Below are 21,796 nucleotides of genomic sequence, written 5' to 3'. Positions count from 1 at the left end.
CCATGTCTATCATTTATAATCTTATGAGTAGGAAAACATACTGGGTATGTTCCCCACTAAGTGGAGACGATGGTTGGTGCAGCAAGATGTCTGCTGCTGCTGCTGCACCATCTCCACGTCGCTGTTATTCTCGCGAGATGCGACGAGATGGCCTCGGTGATGCAGAGGGTTACGAGGAAGTGTGCCTCGTGCATCACCATCGCTACAGACACGCCATCGATCGTCGGTCGTTGTGTCCTGGTGTCCTAACAGAAAGTAATTAGATGCCGAAGATCAGGAGGTCTGGCTTTTATCGATTCATCTGCAAGGTACGAGAGAGAGAGAAGAATGTGAAAAGCGAGGTGACCAGTAGCCATGCATAACAAATGATCTACCTCTATGTGTGTGTGCGTGCGTGCATGTGTAGGCGTGTGCATTCGAGCAGTAAAGGGAAAAAGAGAGAGAGGGTGATTATGAGAGAGAGATGAGAGACAGAGTATAGGGGAGGGGGATGTGAGAGATGAATAATATTTCTTTTGTCCTTTAGAGAAAATGTCTTGTGACCCGTTCTTGCACACACCCGCTATACCCCAGTAAAACCTCGATAATGGTGTTGCAGGTTGGTTCAATACTTTGGCTTTGACTGTGGAGTCTTGTTGTTCGACTGTTGCTCTGAGCTCAGTCGGTGGTGCTTTCAATGGCGGTTGTTTATCAACAAGTACGTTCTCGAGTTTTCCCACGTTCTGTAGCACGTGCAGATTCGAGCAGTGAAGGAAGTCGACAACAAAATCTTGCTGTCTTAAGACCCGGGCTATTTCGGGACCAGTCTTTTGTGGTCCTCGGGCTCAGACCAGCTGCGCGAGGTGTGGGAAAGAAGGGAGATCACCACAGCGCAGTGTTTTCAGAACTTCCGGTCTCTGGTCTGCTGGTTTGTCGGTGGAAAGTGGGGGTAGAAGGGAGCTTAGAGGTAAGTGTATAAGCTGTATCCACTATTGGCAATCGTCCCAGTTTGGCACTCCACCCTCCGCACCTATCCATCCTTCCATCCCTCTGAAAGTAAGATCGCACTGTTAAAAGTTTAAAGACGGTCCCACGCATAAAAGGAGACCGGTAAGGAGTGGGGTAAGGGTTGCCAGGTCACGTGAACTGCTCGAAAAAATGAACTCAAATGAACTTAAAGACGCACTTTCTGTGAGCGAGGCAATGTCTGTGCGAGTTTCGGCAGCAATTAAGTTGTCTTGTTGCAAATATTTTTCTAGATACTGCTCAACGACCCTACCACCCAACATTTTATCTTTTCTGAGTTTGCCTTTGTGACTTGTTGTAAACCTGTCAGGAAATTCAGTGCATTGGTGCCAAATCGAAAACAGATTCGGATCATCAGGTTTGACAGCAGATCAAGTTCCTGTGCGAGATTATGCTGGACATACCATAGTCGCCATCTTATTTACGCAGCTTCCGTGCAGGTCACCGAGGCTTGTGTGCACATGAAGTCTTGAAAATGCCGGTCTCGAGTACCACGTCGATGTCGATAAGTCGGATCTGAATAGTCGACTTGTACGCCAGAAAACGGCTATTTTTTTTTTTTTATTTTTTTTTTAATTAAACCGGAAAGGTCGGACTTAACGCCAAGTCTGACTTAAAGCCTCACATGCACGCCGGCCCTCGGAACTTGCGGATCAAACGCTGAAGCCGACCCGCTCTTTGCAAAAACTACATGTGGGAGCACTTAATATCGCTTAATACAGTTTAATCATGGGAACCAGTTACGAGAGGTCAGAGGTCGACGAGTGATTTCCCCCAACCTCTTCCACAAGAGATTAAACTTGCCGAAATTAAAATATCATGAATATGTGTAGAGAGTTAACTCGGTTGGGTAAAAGCATATTGCCCTTTTTTTTTAACATCGATACTTCGATCGGTATTTTCAGTAATACATGAATAGATAAGTGACCTTCGGGTTAGGGCAACCGTGTGACCGAAAATAAAAAGGAAAATGCATTTTTTTAAAAAGTCCACACTTGACGCCGCATTCACTTATTTTAATTCACTTCCATAAATTAAAAAAACCGAAAAAAAATATTCTTCCATAATTTTGCTTCACTTCCCCACAACGGTTTCAAACGAAACTGAATTCTTCCCCCTTCCTCAAAGTTGGCCTTTCAGTTCGGGTAGACAGGACGAGCGAACTTTCGAGTGAGTTTCTCAAGCGTGTGTAGATAATAGTTCAGTCAAAAGTGAAGTAGAAAGCTTGTAAAATCCTTAAGTTCAAATCCGGATTTAAACTAACACAGACAAGCTTTTCATGTCGATCAGAATTTGACCTCGACACTGAGAAGGGAAGTCTTTTACAGTTTGAAGTATCCGCGGAATCTTGAGGTCCTTAGTCTGCATCAAGACAAGACTCCATTGGTGTGTGTTGGCCGGGCAGTATTTTGGGTTGTGTGTGGGGTTTAATTTAATATTTATTGTTGTTTTATTTGTTGTTGGTTTGGGGTTTTTTTGGTTTGTTTTTGGTTGTTGTTTTTTTTTTTTGGGGTGGGGGTGGGTGGGGGGTACTTTGTGTTGGTGGAGTTGGTTTGTTTTTTGTTTTGTTTCTTTTGTTTGTTTTTATTGGGGTTTTTTCTTTTCTTTTTTTTTACTTTCTGGTTGTATGGGCTAATTGCAGCTGGGTGCAATTCATGAGTACATGTGTGTATGGATGTTGGCGTGTCATTTTATTTAAGATTAGTCTCTTTGCAATTTTTCTTATTAATGAAGCGCTCTGACAGTATTAGTTTAAAAGACAAATTATTTTTATTAACCTGAAAGGGAATGGAGGCTTGAGTGTTCGAGATACGCCAGTCAGTGTTGACGTCACTGGTCAGCAACTCTCCCCCATCAAGACCGACATTTTAACGTCTCCCTCGACAACGGTATCGGCCCTCGGCAATTTGTCTCCTCCTCCTCTCCCCATCCCCCACTCCCGCCTGCCCTCTCCTCCCATCTCCAGTGTGGCGCACTCCTGTTTTGCTGAACTTGCCATCACTGAATATTCATGAAGCGGTGGAAATGAGATCTCAGTGAGATTGGGTGTTGCGTCAGGCAGACGTTCATATGTGAGATCGGTAGTTTGTGTGTGACATCCTCACATATAACCACACGGGACCCGGATGCACAACACGTCACTGGATGGCTGGATGGCTAACACGTAACATTCCCGTTAGCCTAGCGGCCTAGCCACTGGCTTTGCACACGGCCCCTAATGTTACGTTATTCAGACGAAAACATTCACCCCAATATATATATTTGGTACGAATCCGTGGTGGGTTTTTCTTTTTCTTTACACGATTCTTTTTGTCTAAGTGGCATTGGAGGGGGTGGAGTGGAGATGCCTCGGATCTTAAGGGTAGCATAAACACAAAGCTGCCAGAACAGGGTGGCTATGAAACATTATGGGCTATAACGAAGACAACACTAATGATACATGGCAGGCATCCTGCCATTTTGCTGGCAGTAAAATGAAAATGCACTCAAGAAGCGCAGCAAGGGCTGTAATTATAGCCGGCAGATGTCGCCATAGCGCAGCGATTGTGTATCGAGTTCAAGGTCGCTCCACTAGGGGGAGGACAAAGACGATGGCAACGATGGATGGGAAGGGAGGAGATGGGGGATGGGATAGGTGTGTACACGATCGAGTGCTCAAGGACATGGTATCACAAGAAATACATTTTTCTATTATTAACTGGCGTTAACTGCTGACACCACCTGGCGTAGATCGAGTCACTGTCGTCAATGCATTCCAACGTCACGTGACTTTAAAGGTCCACTAGGCAGAACTCATTAAAAGATACTTGTTTTCGCCATATCTAAGGGAATATACCGCCCCCTACTTCCGTCCTCGAGATGATACAGGGCCACCATCACCATCATGCACAGAAGGAGGTCAAGAACATCACCAGTGGGAGAGAGCCGAGACATGATATTAATTAAGTCTTCTTTTAAAAGATATTAAATCCGTGGACAGTAGTCATGTCACGAGTTTGATGTCTTTTTGTGTATTTTTATACAATTATATATTTCGTGATATTTTAAGACGTGTCCCGAGAACAGATGGGAATTATTTGCCCACTCGGGGTTATAATATCTTGAGCTCATTATGATTTTTTTTTAAAATTTGCACCGTAGTAGATCTTTAATTTGCATCGAAACGGTTGTTGTTGAAGATACAAAGGAGGTAGGTACGTAGTCGTGCTTAAATGTAGACTTACCAAAGCCTATCAGCAAGTCAACGAGTGCCTGGTAGTGGTTAAAACTCTCTATTTTCACGACTGCAGAGACCCTGGTTTCAGATTTCGTCTCGGAACATTCTGTGTGACACCTCTTCCCAGGACGATTTTCTCCGGGTACTCCAGTTTTTTCCTACCCGACTTCTCTCTCTCTCCTCATAGCAACAACGCTGAAGTAACCCTTTGAGGAAGGAACGACTCAAAATAAGGAGAAGGGGGAGGAATTATCGTGATAAGAAGTGATGCTATAGATAGTGTCACGAAGTGCTAAAACAATATCTGGAACTTTCTAAGGGTTTCAGTTTATACAGTGCTTGCCTGCCGAGACCAAGCACTCTGTTGTAGCCGAGACAACACAAGACTTCATCTTGGCAGTCGGCATCGATCGCTGTTTACATTCCTTGTCGTCCCCAATTCTCCTGAATATGATTAAGCATGGATAAAAAAATATGTCAGTCACATTGTTCATCACCTACTTTTTGAGCCTATATCTACCAGACTACATCATGCTAAAACTTTTTATGTCGTGAAGCACCCGAAACACGTTAATCTTTTCCTCTTTTTTTTTTTCTTGTTTTTTAAATATTGAACGGGTTCATTTGTTGTTGGAAGAGAGAGATGGGTGAAGGGGAGAATTATGTTTTCACTGACAGTTCCTGCATAATGCATGTTATGTTCACCGGCACGTGGCCCGAGACACTGCGTGTGCACAAGCTAACCGCCGATCACCGGCTTCTCTGTGAACAGACTGCCAGGCGGCTGAGACGGTGTCAGAGGTCAGGGGCGCATGTCAAGGCCGAAAGCGTTGCGACTTGCTGGCGTCGGAGGCAGTCTTTGGCAACCCCTGCGCGGCAGGTATCAAGAAATACCTCGCCGTCACCTACGCCTGCGGTAAGTCATCATCTTTTTGTTATTTTATTTCCTGCAATCGTGTACATGGTGTCTGCGGGTGTGTGTTTTGAATGTCTGAGCGCTTGACTGGATTGGCTGGTCGATGTGTTTGGGTGAAATAATAAATAATTTTAGTTGTCTGACTTGCCCTGCAAGATTGCGGCCTGCAGCATGCAGAGCATAATTGAGATATACCTATTCGTACCGCCAGTTGATTGTTGTACTCTGTTTTGACGCGCTTTGTCGTGCATCGTCCATTTCCTAAGGTACGAGCGATAGATCCTTTTGAATTATTTCAATACTTGTTAATTTTTTTCCTGGTGTGTGTGATTGCGAAACCAAAAATGAAGCAGGTTATAATGTTTAGAGTTGCACCTTCAGTCCCCAGAAATAGACATCAAGTCTTGAAAGTCCCTGTCTAGCGATTGCATGTGATTTGTGTAGTGCGTCTTACCTAGACTCTGGTGATCCGTCTGTTGACAAACAACAAATGTGAATATAATGAATATAAATCAGACTTTGGATTGCGTAGACCTGAGTGTATGCACTTTGCATTATACCACAAGACTCCTCATTATACAGTGGTTTTTTGTTTTTTGTTTTGTTTTTTTAAAACTACAATCTAAGCAAAATCCTTTGGCGAAACTTCCACTCGGATCAGACGGAAATGACGCCATAAGCTATCGGCTAATAATTATTAAAGTTCGTTATAGAGTGAGTTTTCGTCTGCTGCGCCATTATTTCACTGGTTGCGATTTCAAAGTCATCAAAACAACAACGTTTAAATGTTGACACATTTTTTTTTCTTACACGGACACTAGAACTGGCATCTTTGTACCTCAGGCAGCCATTTGCTGAAAGCGTTATTCCAATGACTACTTCCGGTATTGGAGTTGACCCATGACAGCGGACAGAGGACTCGCTTTTGGAAGATGTTAAAAATAAAGTCGCTGTAATTATCCTAAAAGCATCGCGGTCATGGAGGTGGGGATTGTTGCGAAAAACATTTTTTTCCATTTTATAAAATTGCAGGTTTTAATAGAACGGGAGCTTGTCTATGTATTATCATTATTAACTGCCAGGCTTAACAGGTTCGGGGTTTATTTTTGAAGCGGATGCTTATGGTATTTGTTTTGTCTTTTTGTGGGGGTGAAAGTGGTCAAGTGCGTCACCAAGTCTGAGACCGAAAATGTCGATATCAGTCGCCGTGGCTAAACATTTCAGAATAAAGTCATGTAACATTAAAACCGTATGGTCCGTCTTGTTTTATTTCCTCCCCATACAGACTTTAAACAAAAAAAATTGTAACAAAGGATGTAAAACTCAATTTACTGTCAGCCTAACAATTACACACGTCAAGTTAAAGGATTTAGAAGGTAACGGATTGAACCCGAGGAACGACTACGTGAAGGAACGTGACCACGGTGAGGGACTAAATGTTTATCACGTGACCAGTGACGTGATTAATGTCGGACGTCAACAGTACTGGATCCAAGTCCATGATCGGATTATAGCAGCAAACACTATAAATAGCAGCATCCAGGAAAGCAGGTTTCACGACATTAATTAGAACAGAAAATGGAGATTTGACAACAACGACATTCAGCCAAGTGATACAAACATCATTATCCCATGGACCTGCGTCAGTCTCGTTTCACCTGACGGTACGAGGTCAGGGAAAGGTGGCCCGTCAACGTCATCTGCACGCGCGTCCTTCGCCATGGCAACAGGGATGACCGTCTAGTGTGCATCAGTGGCCAGCGCCTATATTACAACCCCAGGGAGTGTGCCAGCGTGATATTATGAAGTAGGCGTTTGGTGCGTGTGTGTTTAAGACCATGCTTGTAGGCATGACCTTTATAGCAAACCAAAATGGATGCTGCACAGTGCAAGAAGAATCACACGCGGAGGGTTAAAAAAAACACACTCAGTTTCGGATATCTTTTCTTGTTTCATCGACCGCCCCAATACCCTCCTAGCCACCTCCTCGGGCTTCGGGTCACCACCACAATGCGCACCCCTCCCTTCATCTTGCAGATAGCGACCAAGAGCCTCAGTTAGGAACCCTACAGAAGGCCGCCGTCGTTTGTTTTCAGTAGGAAAGTGTAGTGGCTGTTAAGGTGACTCAACGGGAGCTAAAAGCACCTAGTGAGTTTTCTCATCTTCTCGCCGCAGTGTTCCCAGTGTGTGCTTGCACGTTACTGCATGAAGTGTTCTTCATTTGTAATTGCCCTTGCGGAATAGTACAGATGTATTTCATTGTATATTCCGTTTCCACGACAAGAGCGTGTGTCAGGGGCATGCATGTTTGCACGTGTCCACGTCTGTGGGTAGCATGTTTTATTAGTGCGGGTAGCGAAGTGGGAGAGCTAGTGTGGGTAGCAGAAAATTTTGTTGGTACAAGAGAGAGGTGAAGCGTTTGTAAGTAGCACGTTTTGTGTCAAGCAGAGTGCGACTGGTAGGCACTGAAGATTCAGTGTTCTGGTGAGAAATATGCTTGTTTGAATGTGCATCAACCCACATACCTGCATCTTCCCTCCACCACAGTACCACTACTCTTCCCCTTCACCCGCGCACGCTCACACCCTCCCGCCGCTGATGAACCTTCACCGAAATGGTGGCAGGGTAGTAAACAGTGAAACTGGGTGAGGAAGGCGATGTTGGGGGAGGATAGTTTGGTCGTGGAGGTCTGTAAAGACTCAGGCATGGGAGGCTGGTGAGTTGAGGTGGGGGTGGAGGATATGTACACACATCTGCATTTTTCAGAATTCTTCCTCCCTGCTTGTAGCTCCTCCTCCACCTGCATCAGCTCAAGCCTAGTGACTATATTTTAAGTGGTCTTGTAGTGCAGGTGTTTTTCGTCAACCCCTGGGGTATATATGTGTCTCATGCAGCTTGTATCAGACTGTGCAACTTAAAGGAGATTATTAGTTTGTGTGGTTGATTTATCTGTCGCTCTCTTTGCACCATTTGCTAATCATAGTAGACATTAGGAGAAATTTTCAAGTCAAGTAGAAAGCTAGTTGTAAATGCAGTGCAAAAAACTGGCAAACTAGAATTATTTTCCATGCCAGATTACCTCTTTTCCGATTTTCTCAGGGCTTCTGCATTAGCATGCACCATAGCACCAGCATTTGAAGTAACAACAGAAATATTGATTGCTTCTGCTTCCAGTGCCAAAGAGAATCCTAAAAGAACTTCACAGGCACAAAGGTCACTTGAAGGCAAGACATAACAAGAAGAGAGGGAAAAAAAAAGCTCAGGAGGTGGAGGGGAAGGCATACCAGCTACAGATGGAACAGATCTGGAAATAGGAATCCCAAGGGACGCCCATGCAGCCTCCCAGTCTTTAGAACTGCTGGAGATCTCACGAGGAACAGACACTCAGGAACAAGCTTCAGCAGGTGGTTTACATATTCAGCATTATACATTTAAAGTCTCAATTTGCTGTCTCGCCATTTATTATCTGACCAACCCTGCCTCACATCCCACTTTGTGATAGAAAAGATGTTGAGGAAAGTTACCTATAGTTGTGGATCATATACCCATTTCTATGTCACCTGTTGCTTAACATTTATGTTGCAAACAGCATGTTGGGACTGGTTTGTGTTAGTAACCATTTCATATTTAATTTAATTTTTTTTTAAACAATATTCCCTTAACTGGAGAGAAAGAAGAATGACAATGTGTATGCATGCATATGTGTGTGTATATATATATGCCATTTGAAATTTTATTTGCTTATAACCTTAATGTCCAGCAAGGTAGCCATTTCTGTTGGAATGCTTCAAACACACTGGTGTTGCTAAGGTATAGGTTCAGCTTGTTGACTATTTATGGTCTTTCACATGATTTTAATAATTTTGTTCCTCTCTCTTCTAAACCTCGTCATCCACCAACCTCCTCGTGTCAGATGCTGCAGAAACAACTGACAGAGAAATCCCACAGCCTGACATCACTCAGGACTTGAGTCAGATTAGAATCACCAGCCCACTCATCAGTTCAGACCAAGAACAGCTTTTGATCATCAGCAGACAGAATCGGACCAGTCCTGTTGCTCTAACTCCAGCAGACCACACAGAGACTGATGAGTCCTTGCTTGTCACAAGCACTGCTGCTGCTGCTTCTGCAGATCCTCCTGATATGGGAGGTATTTCAGACCTTGTAACACATATGGACTTACCCAGTACTGAAGGAGCCTTATCCACATCACAGACAGAGGTTGCTCCGAGTGTACACAGTGCTGTAGAGACAAGTCCAGAAAGTGGTCTGTCTGTGGTGTGCATCAATGTTACGATGTCTACCATCAGGACAGCTGCGGGCAGCAGTGATGCACCCATGGGAGTTGCAAAGGACTGGTTCAGCACTTTTATGTTTATTCACTGTAAGTATTACATTGGTACCAAAATTTCAGCTAAATAAAAGAATCAAATTTGTTAATATGCTAAATGAAAGAATTTCATTTGTCAATCTGCTAAATCAAAGAATTACATTACAAAAGAAAGAATGTAGGGAGGGTACTCAAAACAGGCAAATGCTGAATTGACTAAACAGAAAGGGTAAGAACAGCTGTGCAAGCTTCAGTGATGCTTACACCATCAAATTTGACTCCCAAAAACCATGCACTGTTTTTGTTTCCGAGGGTCACTATTACCACCTACAGTTAACACATTTTAGGCAAAGATTTTACAACTCCTTATGTGCCTGTTCCTGTGAAGTCTTTTCATAGCAACACCAGACTGAAGAAAGTACAAAATATTCATGATCCTCATTTACAAAACAAAAATAAGATTTTAGATACAGGTTTCTTGTCTAAACTTGAATTTTATTTGTGAAAAGGTTAGACTTAATTGCTATCTGAAATATAATTATGGTACTTAAGGCAAGAAAAGCAAACATTTCCCAAAAATTCTTTTTCACATAATCTGTGCTAATGTGTAAACATAAGTAAAATAAAAATCTAGCTTTATTTTTACTGTCAGTGGAGAATTTTGTGGGGAAAGAGTGAGCAGAAGAACATGCAATAGCTTTTTATTCTTATGAAATTTCTCATCTGATGTTTTCTTTCCCTTCAGATCACCAAGAAAAAGCCATTTTGTATGTGGTGCTGGGAGTTTGTATTGGAGTAATCTCTCTCTTGACCATAGTGCTCGGACAGGTATGTGTGCAGTTCAAGAGAAAGTCAAGAGCAAAATTAGACTTGACAGAGCCGACTCACAGTCGCAATGTTACCCACAATCATAGTACTCTTGAGACACCGATGCTTGAACGCTCAGACTCGATAGATCGAATAGAAGTTGTGCGGTTTGAACCTCGAGGAACAATGCGTTCAGGATACCACAGCACACTACGCAGTGATTCAGGGGACAGAAGCTTGAGCAACTATTATGGATGACGGTCAGCCAAGCCTTTCAAGAAAGGCAGACAGTTTCAATAAGCATTTTTCTTTTGCCAGATTTTGTGATGAAACGCACCAGTTGAAGGTGAAAGAGGTGGTTGTTGACTGTACTTTATGTGCATTAAGTGGAAAGTCTAGTCAAGACCTTGACTTTGCCTGATCCCATACAAGCTGCATCTTATCCAAGAAAATGATGACCTTAAAAACCAAGAGATGTGTGCTGAAGAAGATTGCCTACAGCGTTAAACTGAGCTGATGTTCTCAAAACAGTACAAGCTGTTTATGATGCAAAATACTGGGAAAGTGACAAATAGGTAACAGTTTTATATCTTTGTACAACCAAAAAAAAAAAGAAAGGGGATACAGGTAAATAAGGCCAGGTTATTTATCAGACCATACGCCCACTGATGAAGAATACGAATACCAACAGTCGGGGAATGTAGTCTTGCTTGCAGTGAAATGAGTCAATAACTCCATGTCTGTATAAAATATAATGTGGCTGCAATTCAGGTATGTTGTGTAGTAGTGGGACCACAAACATGCCACAGATCTGAACAGGCTGTTAATAATAACCAGTTTATTCCACTATGTTTCCTGTGCATAGTTCCTCACAGTATGACTGCTGGCTGAAATGCCACATCTTTTTCATTAACCAAGCTGAGGAAAGATCTACTACAGTGTTCCCTTGACCAGGCAAAATGGTGGCTGCCTTGTCTGATCTTTAGCCCACTTGGGTCATACTTGCCTTTAACTTGCTGCCCAATAATAGGCAGTTAAGGTTTAGGATGCTTGTTTACATTTGCACACAAAGCAAATGCTTTAAATGTCAGCATTAAAAGTGCATCTGCAAACAAATTTCAGCCATCCCTGGTAAATTTCATCTCATATTTTCATTGAGCTACTTCAGCATGTTACAATTTTTACATTGCAAACTAAATGTTTAATGACTGCACAGTTCTGCACGAACTATAATTTGCTTTTAAAATATGGCCTTGAGATACACAGTTTTGTTGTCATTGCTAAAAATGATGAATGACATACATCGTTTAAATAAGTGAGAAAAGCTGCTAAAATTTACAGGTTTAGAAGGAAAAAAAAGTTTGAAGATAGTAGTGTATTTTTTAGAAATATTATGGACTTATTACAAACTATTTTGTAGAAAACATTCTGATTTATAATTCTTTCAGTTTTTTATTTACTTTAAAGGGGAGGGGAGAGGATGTGGTAGAGTTACATGTTGATGTATTTCATGAATATGATGAAAAAGATTTTATGGTAACAGGGTAGCAATGGTACATTATGAGTATCTCTTAAATTATTCTAGTATTGCAAAACTTTTTAAGCCATATGTAATTGGCTAAAATCTTTTTTTTAATTACATTTGTTTATTTTGTAAATGTTTTATTTGTAAACATTTGCTTTAGCATGATTTTGACTCAAGAGCCACTACGTTTTAGGTTCATATTCAGTTTGGCACATGTACAAATTGCAATATTACAGCAATGAAAATGAATCATAATAGCAGGGAAAAACATCCTTTTAGTGAAGAGACAACATTTGGTGAAGTGACTGTGGCAAGTTTGTAGTAACATGGTGTCATTTATCTTTCCAGCTATGTCATTCTTATCAATTCTTAGAAATACAGATTTATTCAGAGCATAAAATTGCATAATAATCATCATTTTGTTGTTTATACATAGTGATACTGTATCTTGTTTGTATAATTCTGTGATCCTGAGATCTAAGATATAATCAAATTTTTATACATGAATTATGTTCATTTGGAACATATTGTTCCATTTTGATAATTAACAAACTTTTCTTTGTTTTTTTATTAAAAGATATTATTTCAGTTTAACTTTATACTTTTACCATGTGTTTGAGAAATGAGAGAGAAAGAATGTAGGAAGGCATAAAGGCAAAAAAATGAATATGATCATGCTGATATGAAAAAGAGAGAGAGTGTGTGTGTGCCTGCACACCAGCGCAAAATACTGATTATGTAACTTATTGCACAGCACAAGCTATCAGTTGTAAATTTTAACTGGATGCATAACTATATATTTGGTACAAAGTCATATGGGTGTTATATACAAGATATTCTGGTTTTACTTTGCATTTGTATGATACTTTCATTCTGACATCTTTAGATTATTGAACCCAAAACTACGGTAATGCACTTTTACAAAAACAGTTGTTTGTTTTTGTTTTTTGCCGATGGCAAGTTCCATTTAAGGCTATGGCTATACAGATGATAAGATTTCTAGAAAGTTCCTTAGGCCTGTGACAGCTTTTGAATGAGTCAGACAATAATAAATAGAAAATATTAAAAGGGAAAGCATTGTGCAGGCTCTGTCACATTTCTTTATTTATGGCTTTTTCTGTATTCATGATATGTAAACATCTTTAGCACAACTGTCTTGCAGCATGTACCTTATTTTCTTTAGTCAGGAGAGGTCTCCATATCACTTTTAATGCCCTAGTCTTTATCTTCTACTTGGAAAGAATGCAGTTATGAAAAATGTGTTCACTTCACCACATACAGCTATGCCACAAACTTCTTTATGCCGATATTAAAACATTGTAATTTGGTTCTAAATTGAAGCGATCTATATTCCTTCAAGCATTCATTTAAATACCTTGATAAAATATCTCATGAAGTCCCTGGATTTTCTTTTATTTATAGAGGTGAGACGTTCACACGGTGTTGATGTAAATGCATGAGACCAAGCATTTCTAAAGTGTGCAGTGTTGTTAATCTCTTACAGGAAGCTGCAATTTTATGTACAAATTGTGATTAAAGATTTTCTTTTTACCAAAAGGAAGAAATGTCCTTGCTTTCACTTTTGTAATATTTTTAACATATTATGTGCACTGATACGGAGAAGGAAATTTTCCCAGCTGACAAAATTGCTGAATTCTTCTAACTTCAAAAATGTAGTTTTGCTGAAACGTTTTTCATACATAAAGGTTGTGATTTTTCGTCCTTCCATGTTTTTCTCACTTCTACTCTAAATCATAACTTACTCATAGGTTTAGAAAACTTTAAAAATAAAAAGAAGAAAGAAATAAAACTGTATTTAGGGAATGTGTTGAAAGTAAAATGACATATCTAAAATTGCTCAACAGTATTTAAAATATATTCTATAATTAAATATTCAACATCAGAATTTTGATGCTGTCACATTTCTTCAGATTCCCTAAGGCAGCAAATATCATACCAATCTTCAACTGTCATCTGTTGACATTTATTTTGGGTTCAAGACCAAACCTATCTTACAGCAAAGAATGGTTTGACCCAAGCAGGAAGACGAGGAGCACACAAGGTGCTGGCTACCCTTGTGGTCGTTTTTCACTAATTGCTTCCATCTACCCCTACAACCATTTTTTCCTGCCTCCTCCAGATCGAATCTATTCTTTGTGGACAGTGAAAGTTTGGCCTTTAATCACTAAATGTATTCAGTATGAAAACAGTGTTTCAAACTACTGGAATGTTTTTTTTCTGATTTGGGGTTCCTTTACCAGAAATCAAGATTTGTAATAAATGTAGTATATTGTCATATTTTCCTAACATTGCTATTAAATAATACTGAATGTGTTCAGCATAAAAAACAGGGTTAGCAACTACAGGAATATGTTGGGGTTTTTTCACTTTACCGAAAGTCAGGGTTTGTAACAAATGTAATATATTGTCATACTTTCCTAATGCTGCTACTAAATAATTTGAAAGTTTATGTAAATGTAGTGAGTGTTTGTCAGCCAGTTCAAGATTGATTCAGACTGTAGTCATACAAGCTTTGAATATATTTTGTATGGTATGTGAATTAAAAGGTCCACTAAACAATGTGGAAACCAGGATTCTACTTTCATGGTGTTTCCTGCTTGTCTTGTAATGATTGCTTTCTGTGATAAAATATTTTGTGCTTTTTGTATGCCATATTTCTTAAAAGAAGAAGCAATTCTAAATTATTTTCAAATGTTTAGGTTTAGTTTATTACAGCATGCTAATTTCCAAAATCTAACCAAATTAACTATAAGATCAAAGCCATTCAACACTGCACTTATCTCTTGAGTCTTGTCTTTTGGAAAGAGATCAAAATCACACCACCTGTGAAATCTCAAAAGATTTGCTTTTGCAATGATGTCTCATTAATATAATCTTCGAGATCTCCCACTGGCTTCATTGGAATGAAAGCCTAGATCAGTTTTTGTTTCCCAAAACATTTTTTGTAAATCACACTGTATGTCTCTGTATGTCTCTCTAACTAATGGCAGAGTATTTTACCTACAAATCAATCTAAGTTTGATTTTAACCTTTAAAAAAGCTCCTGCACTAAGGTGGAGGGGGAGAAAAATAATAATAATAAATGGATTTATAAGCACATTTAATCATATGAAGGAAAGCTCAATGCAATAGGCATAAAAGATTGCAAAGGAATCAAAAGCTGCCGATTAAAAAAAACACACAAGCACAAGCACCAGCAAACAGATGACACAGTGGTAAACAGGAATGAAATGATAAAGAACTGAAGATTTAGCTGGAGTATGAAGTGGGTGGGGTGGGAATGGAAACGTGTTTAATGGAAGCCAGAAACAAAGGCTATTTCAGTGCAAAGCACCGGGCTATGTAAGCAGGTGCCATATGCAGAGGAAGAACAGTATGCCCAAGACAAGATCTGGATCCACAACAGCCAATCCTCACCGTTTTGGTGGCAGGCACTAACCATTGCACCATCAAACCACCACCAGCTAATGTAGGAAAGATATTTCTGAAAGAAGAGGATTTCAAGACTGGACTTGAAAACTTCAGTGACAGATGCTATTTGGAGAAAGCGGCAGAAAATTCTAAATGGTGAGGTGAGACAAGAAGGAGCATCTGCCAAATATCTCTCACCTAAGGCATGACACAGACACCTCAGCACAAGGAGACCAAAGTGACCCACATAGTTGAGGTGGTGGTGGTCATGGTGGTGGTTGGGTGTGGGAAACATCAGTAGTGCAGACAGCTATGCTGGATTGAAGGAGTAACAACAGACACAGGCAAGTTATTAGTTTACATTCATGCATTTTATTTCTAAGTAATCACTTTCCATCTCTTTAAAAATAACCTTTGAAAAAAAGTGTACATCTAAGTCCCTACACACATGCATAGACAGATATCTCTCTGTTGAAATACTTCAAATGCTCCCCCATTCTATCATCACTACATGCTTTCTCTCATTCTAAATGCTGCTGAATATAGCAATGCCTTGTAATGTCATCAACACTTTTGTAATATAATGACAGGAATCTTTATCTTGTCATCTACAAATGACCAGAACACATGTTGCATAGATTCAACCATCCAGTATGTGAAATAAATTTACAGTCATAAACCTGTTAAGTTCTAAACAGGAAATTCTCATGTTCTGTGATGACTGTGCCAAACATTTACAAGAGTAATTGTTTCATTGCTGGCTTTGTTCCAAGTTAATGACATGTCACACTGAAATCCAGTCACTGAATGAATTCCAATGCTCCTTTTTTTGGAGAAAAATATCATTTTTCATCTCTTAATCTTTCTCAGATGACATACATTACAGAGAAATAATAATTTGAAGGATAAAAGGAATTCATCTAGGTCCCCATTTGATGTCTTTCATGCCCTGAAACTGGCGCTTGAGCTGCTGGCCATCTGCCCATGGTGAATCCAAGTAGGAATCTTCTGCTTCTTTCTCCATTCGCTAAACATGCATAAACAGAGTTCACAGTTCAAATGAAATAAGCAAACAAAATGTCTGATCATGTTTTTGCACTGCTTGTGCTTAAGACAAAATACCGAATAGTGCACAACATCTCTAAAAGTAACCCTTTTGTTGAGCAACTACATTCTGTAACTTTCACGTTTGTAACAGCAGAACTGGATGTTCTGAATGATTTGTGAAAAGCACCATGTGGTGTATACATTCTATCTCAGTTTAGGCAGCTTTCCTCTAGATATATATAGGTCTACCTAGTGGTGGGAGATTGAGAAAAGCAGGAAACAGCAAAGCCAAAATAGAGAAGCTGACAGCCGATTATAAATATAATGAAGCCATTAGCCACAAACAAAACATTTGGGTTTCTCCTCCAGATTGTCTTTATCCTCTGTCTAGGGAATTATATGATACAAGTTCAGTCGGGCTAGCAGCAAATGTCTAGTACGTCTGACAGTAATGATTTAGAGTAGATTTTCTAGGAAACAAGTAATTATGATATGTATCTACATATATATAACACCATGAGCAAGAAAACTTTTAGCTTACTGAAATAAGAGTTTTGCACAACCCATATCATAGCAAATAACTGTGTAGGAATATATATGCCCTCACTTTCCACTCCTCCTGCTTCTTGTAATAATGAGCCATCATTAGCTTCTGATCGTCTTGGCCGATGGGAGGTTCTCTGGCTGGAGCACCCATCCCTTTCTGTTCAACAATACAACAGGTGGGTTTCTTGTTGTTTTGTTTGGTATTTTTTATATTTCAAATGCTACATTTTCAATTTCTGTTTACAGCTTCATGCTATCCAATACCAGTATGTAGATGTTCAATGGACATGCATGCAGATTTGAACATGTGAGAAAATAAGCAACATCATGTTTTGGAGTTTTTATTTTAAACGATTTTACTTATCACATCTTTCCATTAAAAAAATATAGCTATTGCTTACAATAAAAGCTCAATAGCCCAGGAGCACATGATGAGAACAAAGCTGAGATCTTTTAAAAAGCTATCCACGCTCACCTTCTGCAGCTTAGCAACAATCTTAGTCTTCTCATTTTTGCCCACATAATCAGCAAGTTTCTTTCCTGGTATCATTTCTTTGCCTGCCCACCAAAGTGTAGTAATTTCTTTATCCAGAACATCCAAAGAGGCCTGTAATCAGAATAGAGGATGAGAATGACTTAGAAAAGTTTTTGGTTTTTGATAGGATATACTGCATATATCACTGGGATTCATCAGCAATTGTGTTTTCAGACCAGAGGGCTATTGCACAGCCTGTTTAAACACTTTTAGGCCTTAAATCTATTTAGAAAAATCTGTTATATAGAAACACAGTGAATAACAACATTTTAGAACTTTAACTAAAATTGCTTTATACAAGATATAGATGTTTAAGCCATACTTTCATTCCTTCAGAAAATTTTTTCGTAAGCGCACGCGTGATGTATCTAAATGGCATAAGTTCAATTTTGAAAAACATTTCTAAATTTGCTTCTTTAGAGCAGTTTTAAGTTTTAGAAACACGCTATGCGATTAGCCCCAGAAGCTTGAAACTCAGAGACCAGTCTCTCAAGTCTATAGGATGCTCACAAACTGGGCAGCCCTATCAGTGGCTGTCTAATCTTTTTCTCCGACTATGCCTTGGATTTCATATTCTAGCCACTCTCACAAAATCAGTTCTAATGAACAGTCTGATGGAGTGCACCTACACCAAACTCTACAAGTCCTCATCTCTCTTCCAGAGGGCAAGGAGCTATCTCTCAACAAATTGACAACAACAACAAAAATTATCCTAGAAATCTTAAAGTTTAGGATGATGTGACCATGCATGGGTTTTTTTCCCCAAAAAATTTAAATGCAAAAGGCTGTCATACCTGTTTACCAGAGAGGTCCTCATTATTTTCAAACTCTTGTCGAATGGGTTCATGGGGAGGTAAACCCATTGGGTATACTATCATTATTGCTCCTCTCAACATGTCCAAAGCTTCTTTAACAGTTGCTTGCGTCACCAACACATCAGCATCCACCTTTTTCTGCACAAAAGTTCCTTTTTTAAACCAAAGGAACTGAATCTTAAACACATCTACTAACTTAGGGACAGAAAAAGAGAGCAAGATAGGTCGATTTATGCTGAAACATACGAACAATGGGAATGCATGCCCACACATGATCCTTTGTATAATTATGCATACATGGGATATGAGTTATTATGCATATATGCTTTCAAATACACAAACACATTGGTTACAAACTCCACATCTTTTTGACTGGAATCCTCAGGGGAAGAGGAGAGTTGGTAGACTAAAGCAGACTAGGAAAAGAACAGTAGAATGCGAGGCAAAGGATGTAAGAACCACATGGGCCCAACTGAAGGGGACTTCCCAAAATCGGGTCCGCTGGCGAGGTGTTGTTGCGGCCCTATGCTCCTCAAGGAGTAATAAGGACTAAACTAACCACGTTTTGTTTTAGTTTAGTTTATTCCAAGCAAAAATTTTTATCATACATAGCTTTCTCACCTTGGAAATAAGGTCTTTGGCTTCTTTCACTGTCTTTTTAATGACCTCTGCCATCTGTGCATTAGGAGCTGGAATAAATATGTAATCAACTTCAGAAGACTTAAACTACCTTTTTGTCATGTTTCCTGGAAGTCCAGGCAAACACTTGTCATCTGTAACTTGGTCATTCTTACAAAAAGTTCAAGAACTTTACCAAAACCCATTAAGTCCATGGCTTACACTGATGCTACAAACTAGTTTAGGGAGACTGATTAATGAGCAGTTAATATTAATGGCACAGAGTTTAACTGAGTGAGCCTGTAGTTCACTGTATACTTCACACCAGAGAATTTTGTTAAAAAAGTAGGAATTGCAACACAAACAAATCAGCTAAATAATTACCTAACTGTTTTTGACATGTAAATCAGGTCTTCTCTATAAAGTTTTCAAATCTGGAAAAGGAAGAACGCTGAAGGGACGGTTTCATTATTACTTATCTTTTGCTTCTGCCAACAACCAATTACTCCAAAGGGTTGCTGACTAGACAAATCTGACAATAAAACTACCATAACAATTCTTTAACCTTTATCAATCACATCATTTCCATCAATGCAAAGAAATTTGTTTGAAAGAACATGCTCATACACACACACACTTCTATACCTTGTCCATTGCGACAGCCAATTGTGTCTTTATTAAATTTAGCTCCTCCCTGAGGCATGCATTTTTCTCCCCACTCGTCCTGTAGTTTGAGATCTTCTATTTGCTCATCTGTCAGGCCCTGCATGTTGGGTGGCAAAGACACACCATGCTCAGCCAACTGCTCCATTTCTGCAGACAAGGTATTACAACAAACTAGTAATGTATAATATGAATCACCTGAGATCTATGTAACCCCCATCCCCCACCCCAAGTATTATTTAATAGTCTTAATATTAATGGTTGTCTATATAGTACTTTTTAGACAACCTGTTTGCTATTACTATAATCAATAACACAGAAAAGTTCATGTGAAAAATGCTGTTCTTTTCTGTGCTTAAAGATACAGATATTAAACAAATAAAATTGAACTGATTTAAAAGAAAAAAAACCTGATGATGCTAGTCCTCAAAAGATATACATATATTCAGATCAAGTAAAACTATATGCATGGAACTCGGACAACTGTTGATTGTTATTATTATTATTCAGTTAACTTCTTACTAATTGCCTTAATATAGACACGCATAAGCATAGCAGAATTTGTTTACTAAGCATGCATAATGTATCAAATGTTAACAATATTTGTATGCTGCACTAGTGTAAAAGAAAGAAAATCAAAACTAACTGCCCCACACTCCTCTACTGTATTAATCTCCTGCTATCTTTTGTTTGCTGCTGCAGTTTTCTCCCATGGATAATCTACTTATGGCATCAACCTCTTCAGAAAACTTTAAGCATATCCTTGTAACAAGAAAAATTCTATAAATTATAAAATTTATTTCTCCAGTTAAGCACACTTATAGTGTTTTTAGAGCAATGAGAGTGACCACCATGAGTAGAGGACTAATATAAAACATTTTTTTTCAACTGGTACTGATTATAAGTTGAGAGTGTGATGTTTGAATAAGATATATGTAAATATTTAACAGCTGCTTCGTTTAAAGTGTGTTGCTCCTATAAATTGCTTTTTAGCTTTCTTGGCCACAGCAAGTTCACTAAAATAAGATGGAGAGAAAATGGGATATTTACCTGCACAAATTCTCTGCACTTTAAGCCTTCCATTATGAATGACAATGAGGTCATTAAGAAGGATGTCGATTGATGTGTCAGTGGATGTTTCATAGAGAAACTGAGACTCATCTCCACGTTTGATGTGAAGCTTCACCATCGTCACTATAGAGGTAACTGCCAAAATATGAAATGTATTCAAGGCTCTTATACTTAAAACTTATAGAAATCACTTGTTCACTCATTCACACTTGTCAGCATTCAGAAGTCACGGGGTTGAAACAACAAAGAACACAGAATCGGTCGGCTGATGACACTAGCAGAACTCTTCCAATAGGGTATGTAACAGTGGGGATTTCTGTCAATGTATGCCATTTACAGAGAGTCTGGAAGTTACATTTTACTGTCCTCATAATCTTTGAGCAATTAAGTGTACACAACTTGACCAGAACAGTTCTTGTCCTGTTAATTAAGGTTGTTGTAATAACAAATAGATGAGAAGGACAGCACGTTCTCGATATAAATTTGTTAAATATTCAGGTTACATCTACAAACACATCAATCTACCCATTTATAGATCAACCAAACCAATTAGATCAGTCATATGCTAAAACGTAAAGAAAACTGCATAGAATGAAAAAAATAAAAGATTATGAAAAGGAAACCTTACCGATTGTATTAGTATTAGGTATTTGAGAAACTTAACTGGCAAAGAAAGTACTCAACTGTATGTTTACCACTGTTTCAGGCCAATAATGTATTTAACTGCTTATAATTACTATTAAAATGTGCTTGTATGAAGCCTGTCAGATTAGTAATTGGCTATTACTCTGGCTTCACGCTGCTTTTTTCACCTCTATAATACGCATAACAGTTTTTTCTAACAATTTTGTGTGTGTTCGTCTACAAAGTAGTCCTCCGCTTTTCCTCACAATACCACGTTCTCTCTACCACCCGATAGCCTCCATGCAGCCTACCGTTATCAACAATGTTTTGGACATCATCCGTATCTAAAGTTATAACATTTCTCAACAAGGTTTTGGCTGTTTCAAATTCCTCTTAACTATTCTATTCAGTATAAAAATATATTTGAAAAGGAAGAAGTTAATCAGAATGCATTATGTACCTTTAGACGTTAGATGTTGCAGTACTTTCCAGACGGAGTCAAACGGAAGTACATGCCTGCAGTTTCGACGCCTAGCAACAAATAAACATCAGACTTTATTGTTTAGATGAATTTAAAGGGTAGAAAATTTAACAGTAAAATAGTAAATTTAATGTTATTAATGCAACAATTTATTAACAATTTAT

At 39.1% G+C, this 21,796-nt stretch overlaps 2 protein-coding genes across 2 annotated transcripts in view; one reads left to right on the top strand and one right to left on the bottom strand.

The window, feature by feature from the left end:
* Positions 1-14,399, top strand: part of LOC112565683 (protein eva-1 homolog C-like) — a 66,516-nt gene extending 52,117 nt beyond the window's left edge. Inside the window, exons 6-9 of the mRNA XM_025241324.1 lie at positions 4,995-5,138; positions 8,313-8,542; positions 9,052-9,522; positions 10,214-14,399. Coding sequence (XP_025097109.1) covers positions 4,995-5,138; positions 8,313-8,452 — 284 coding nt within the window. The 3' untranslated portion in view covers positions 8,453-8,542; positions 9,052-9,522; positions 10,214-14,399. The remainder of the gene's footprint in view (positions 1-4,994; positions 5,139-8,312; positions 8,543-9,051; positions 9,523-10,213) is intronic.
* A 1,182-nt stretch (positions 14,400-15,581) lies between these two features.
* LOC112565684 (UPF0769 protein C21orf59 homolog) lies at positions 15,582-21,715 on the bottom strand. The gene is made up of 8 exons (XM_025241326.1): positions 21,612-21,715; positions 20,507-20,662; positions 19,439-19,606; positions 18,797-18,864; positions 18,155-18,313; positions 17,301-17,432; positions 16,887-16,982; positions 15,582-16,259 (listed from the first exon to the last, which is right to left on the bottom strand). The coding sequence occupies exons 2-8, from the start codon at positions 20,643-20,645 to the stop codon at positions 16,149-16,151; spliced, it is 873 nt and encodes a 290-aa protein (XP_025097111.1). The 5' UTR covers positions 20,646-20,662; positions 21,612-21,715; the 3' UTR covers positions 15,582-16,148.
* Between the last annotated feature and the right edge of the window lie 81 nt (positions 21,716-21,796).

This window comes from Pomacea canaliculata, linkage group LG6 (assembly GCF_003073045.1).
Source record: "Pomacea canaliculata isolate SZHN2017 linkage group LG6, ASM307304v1, whole genome shotgun sequence".
In the NCBI taxonomy this organism is placed as follows: domain Eukaryota; kingdom Metazoa; phylum Mollusca; class Gastropoda; order Architaenioglossa; family Ampullariidae; genus Pomacea; species Pomacea canaliculata.
The sequence above is the reverse complement of the archived record's forward strand: the minus strand, read 5'-3'. Positions and strand labels throughout refer to the sequence as shown.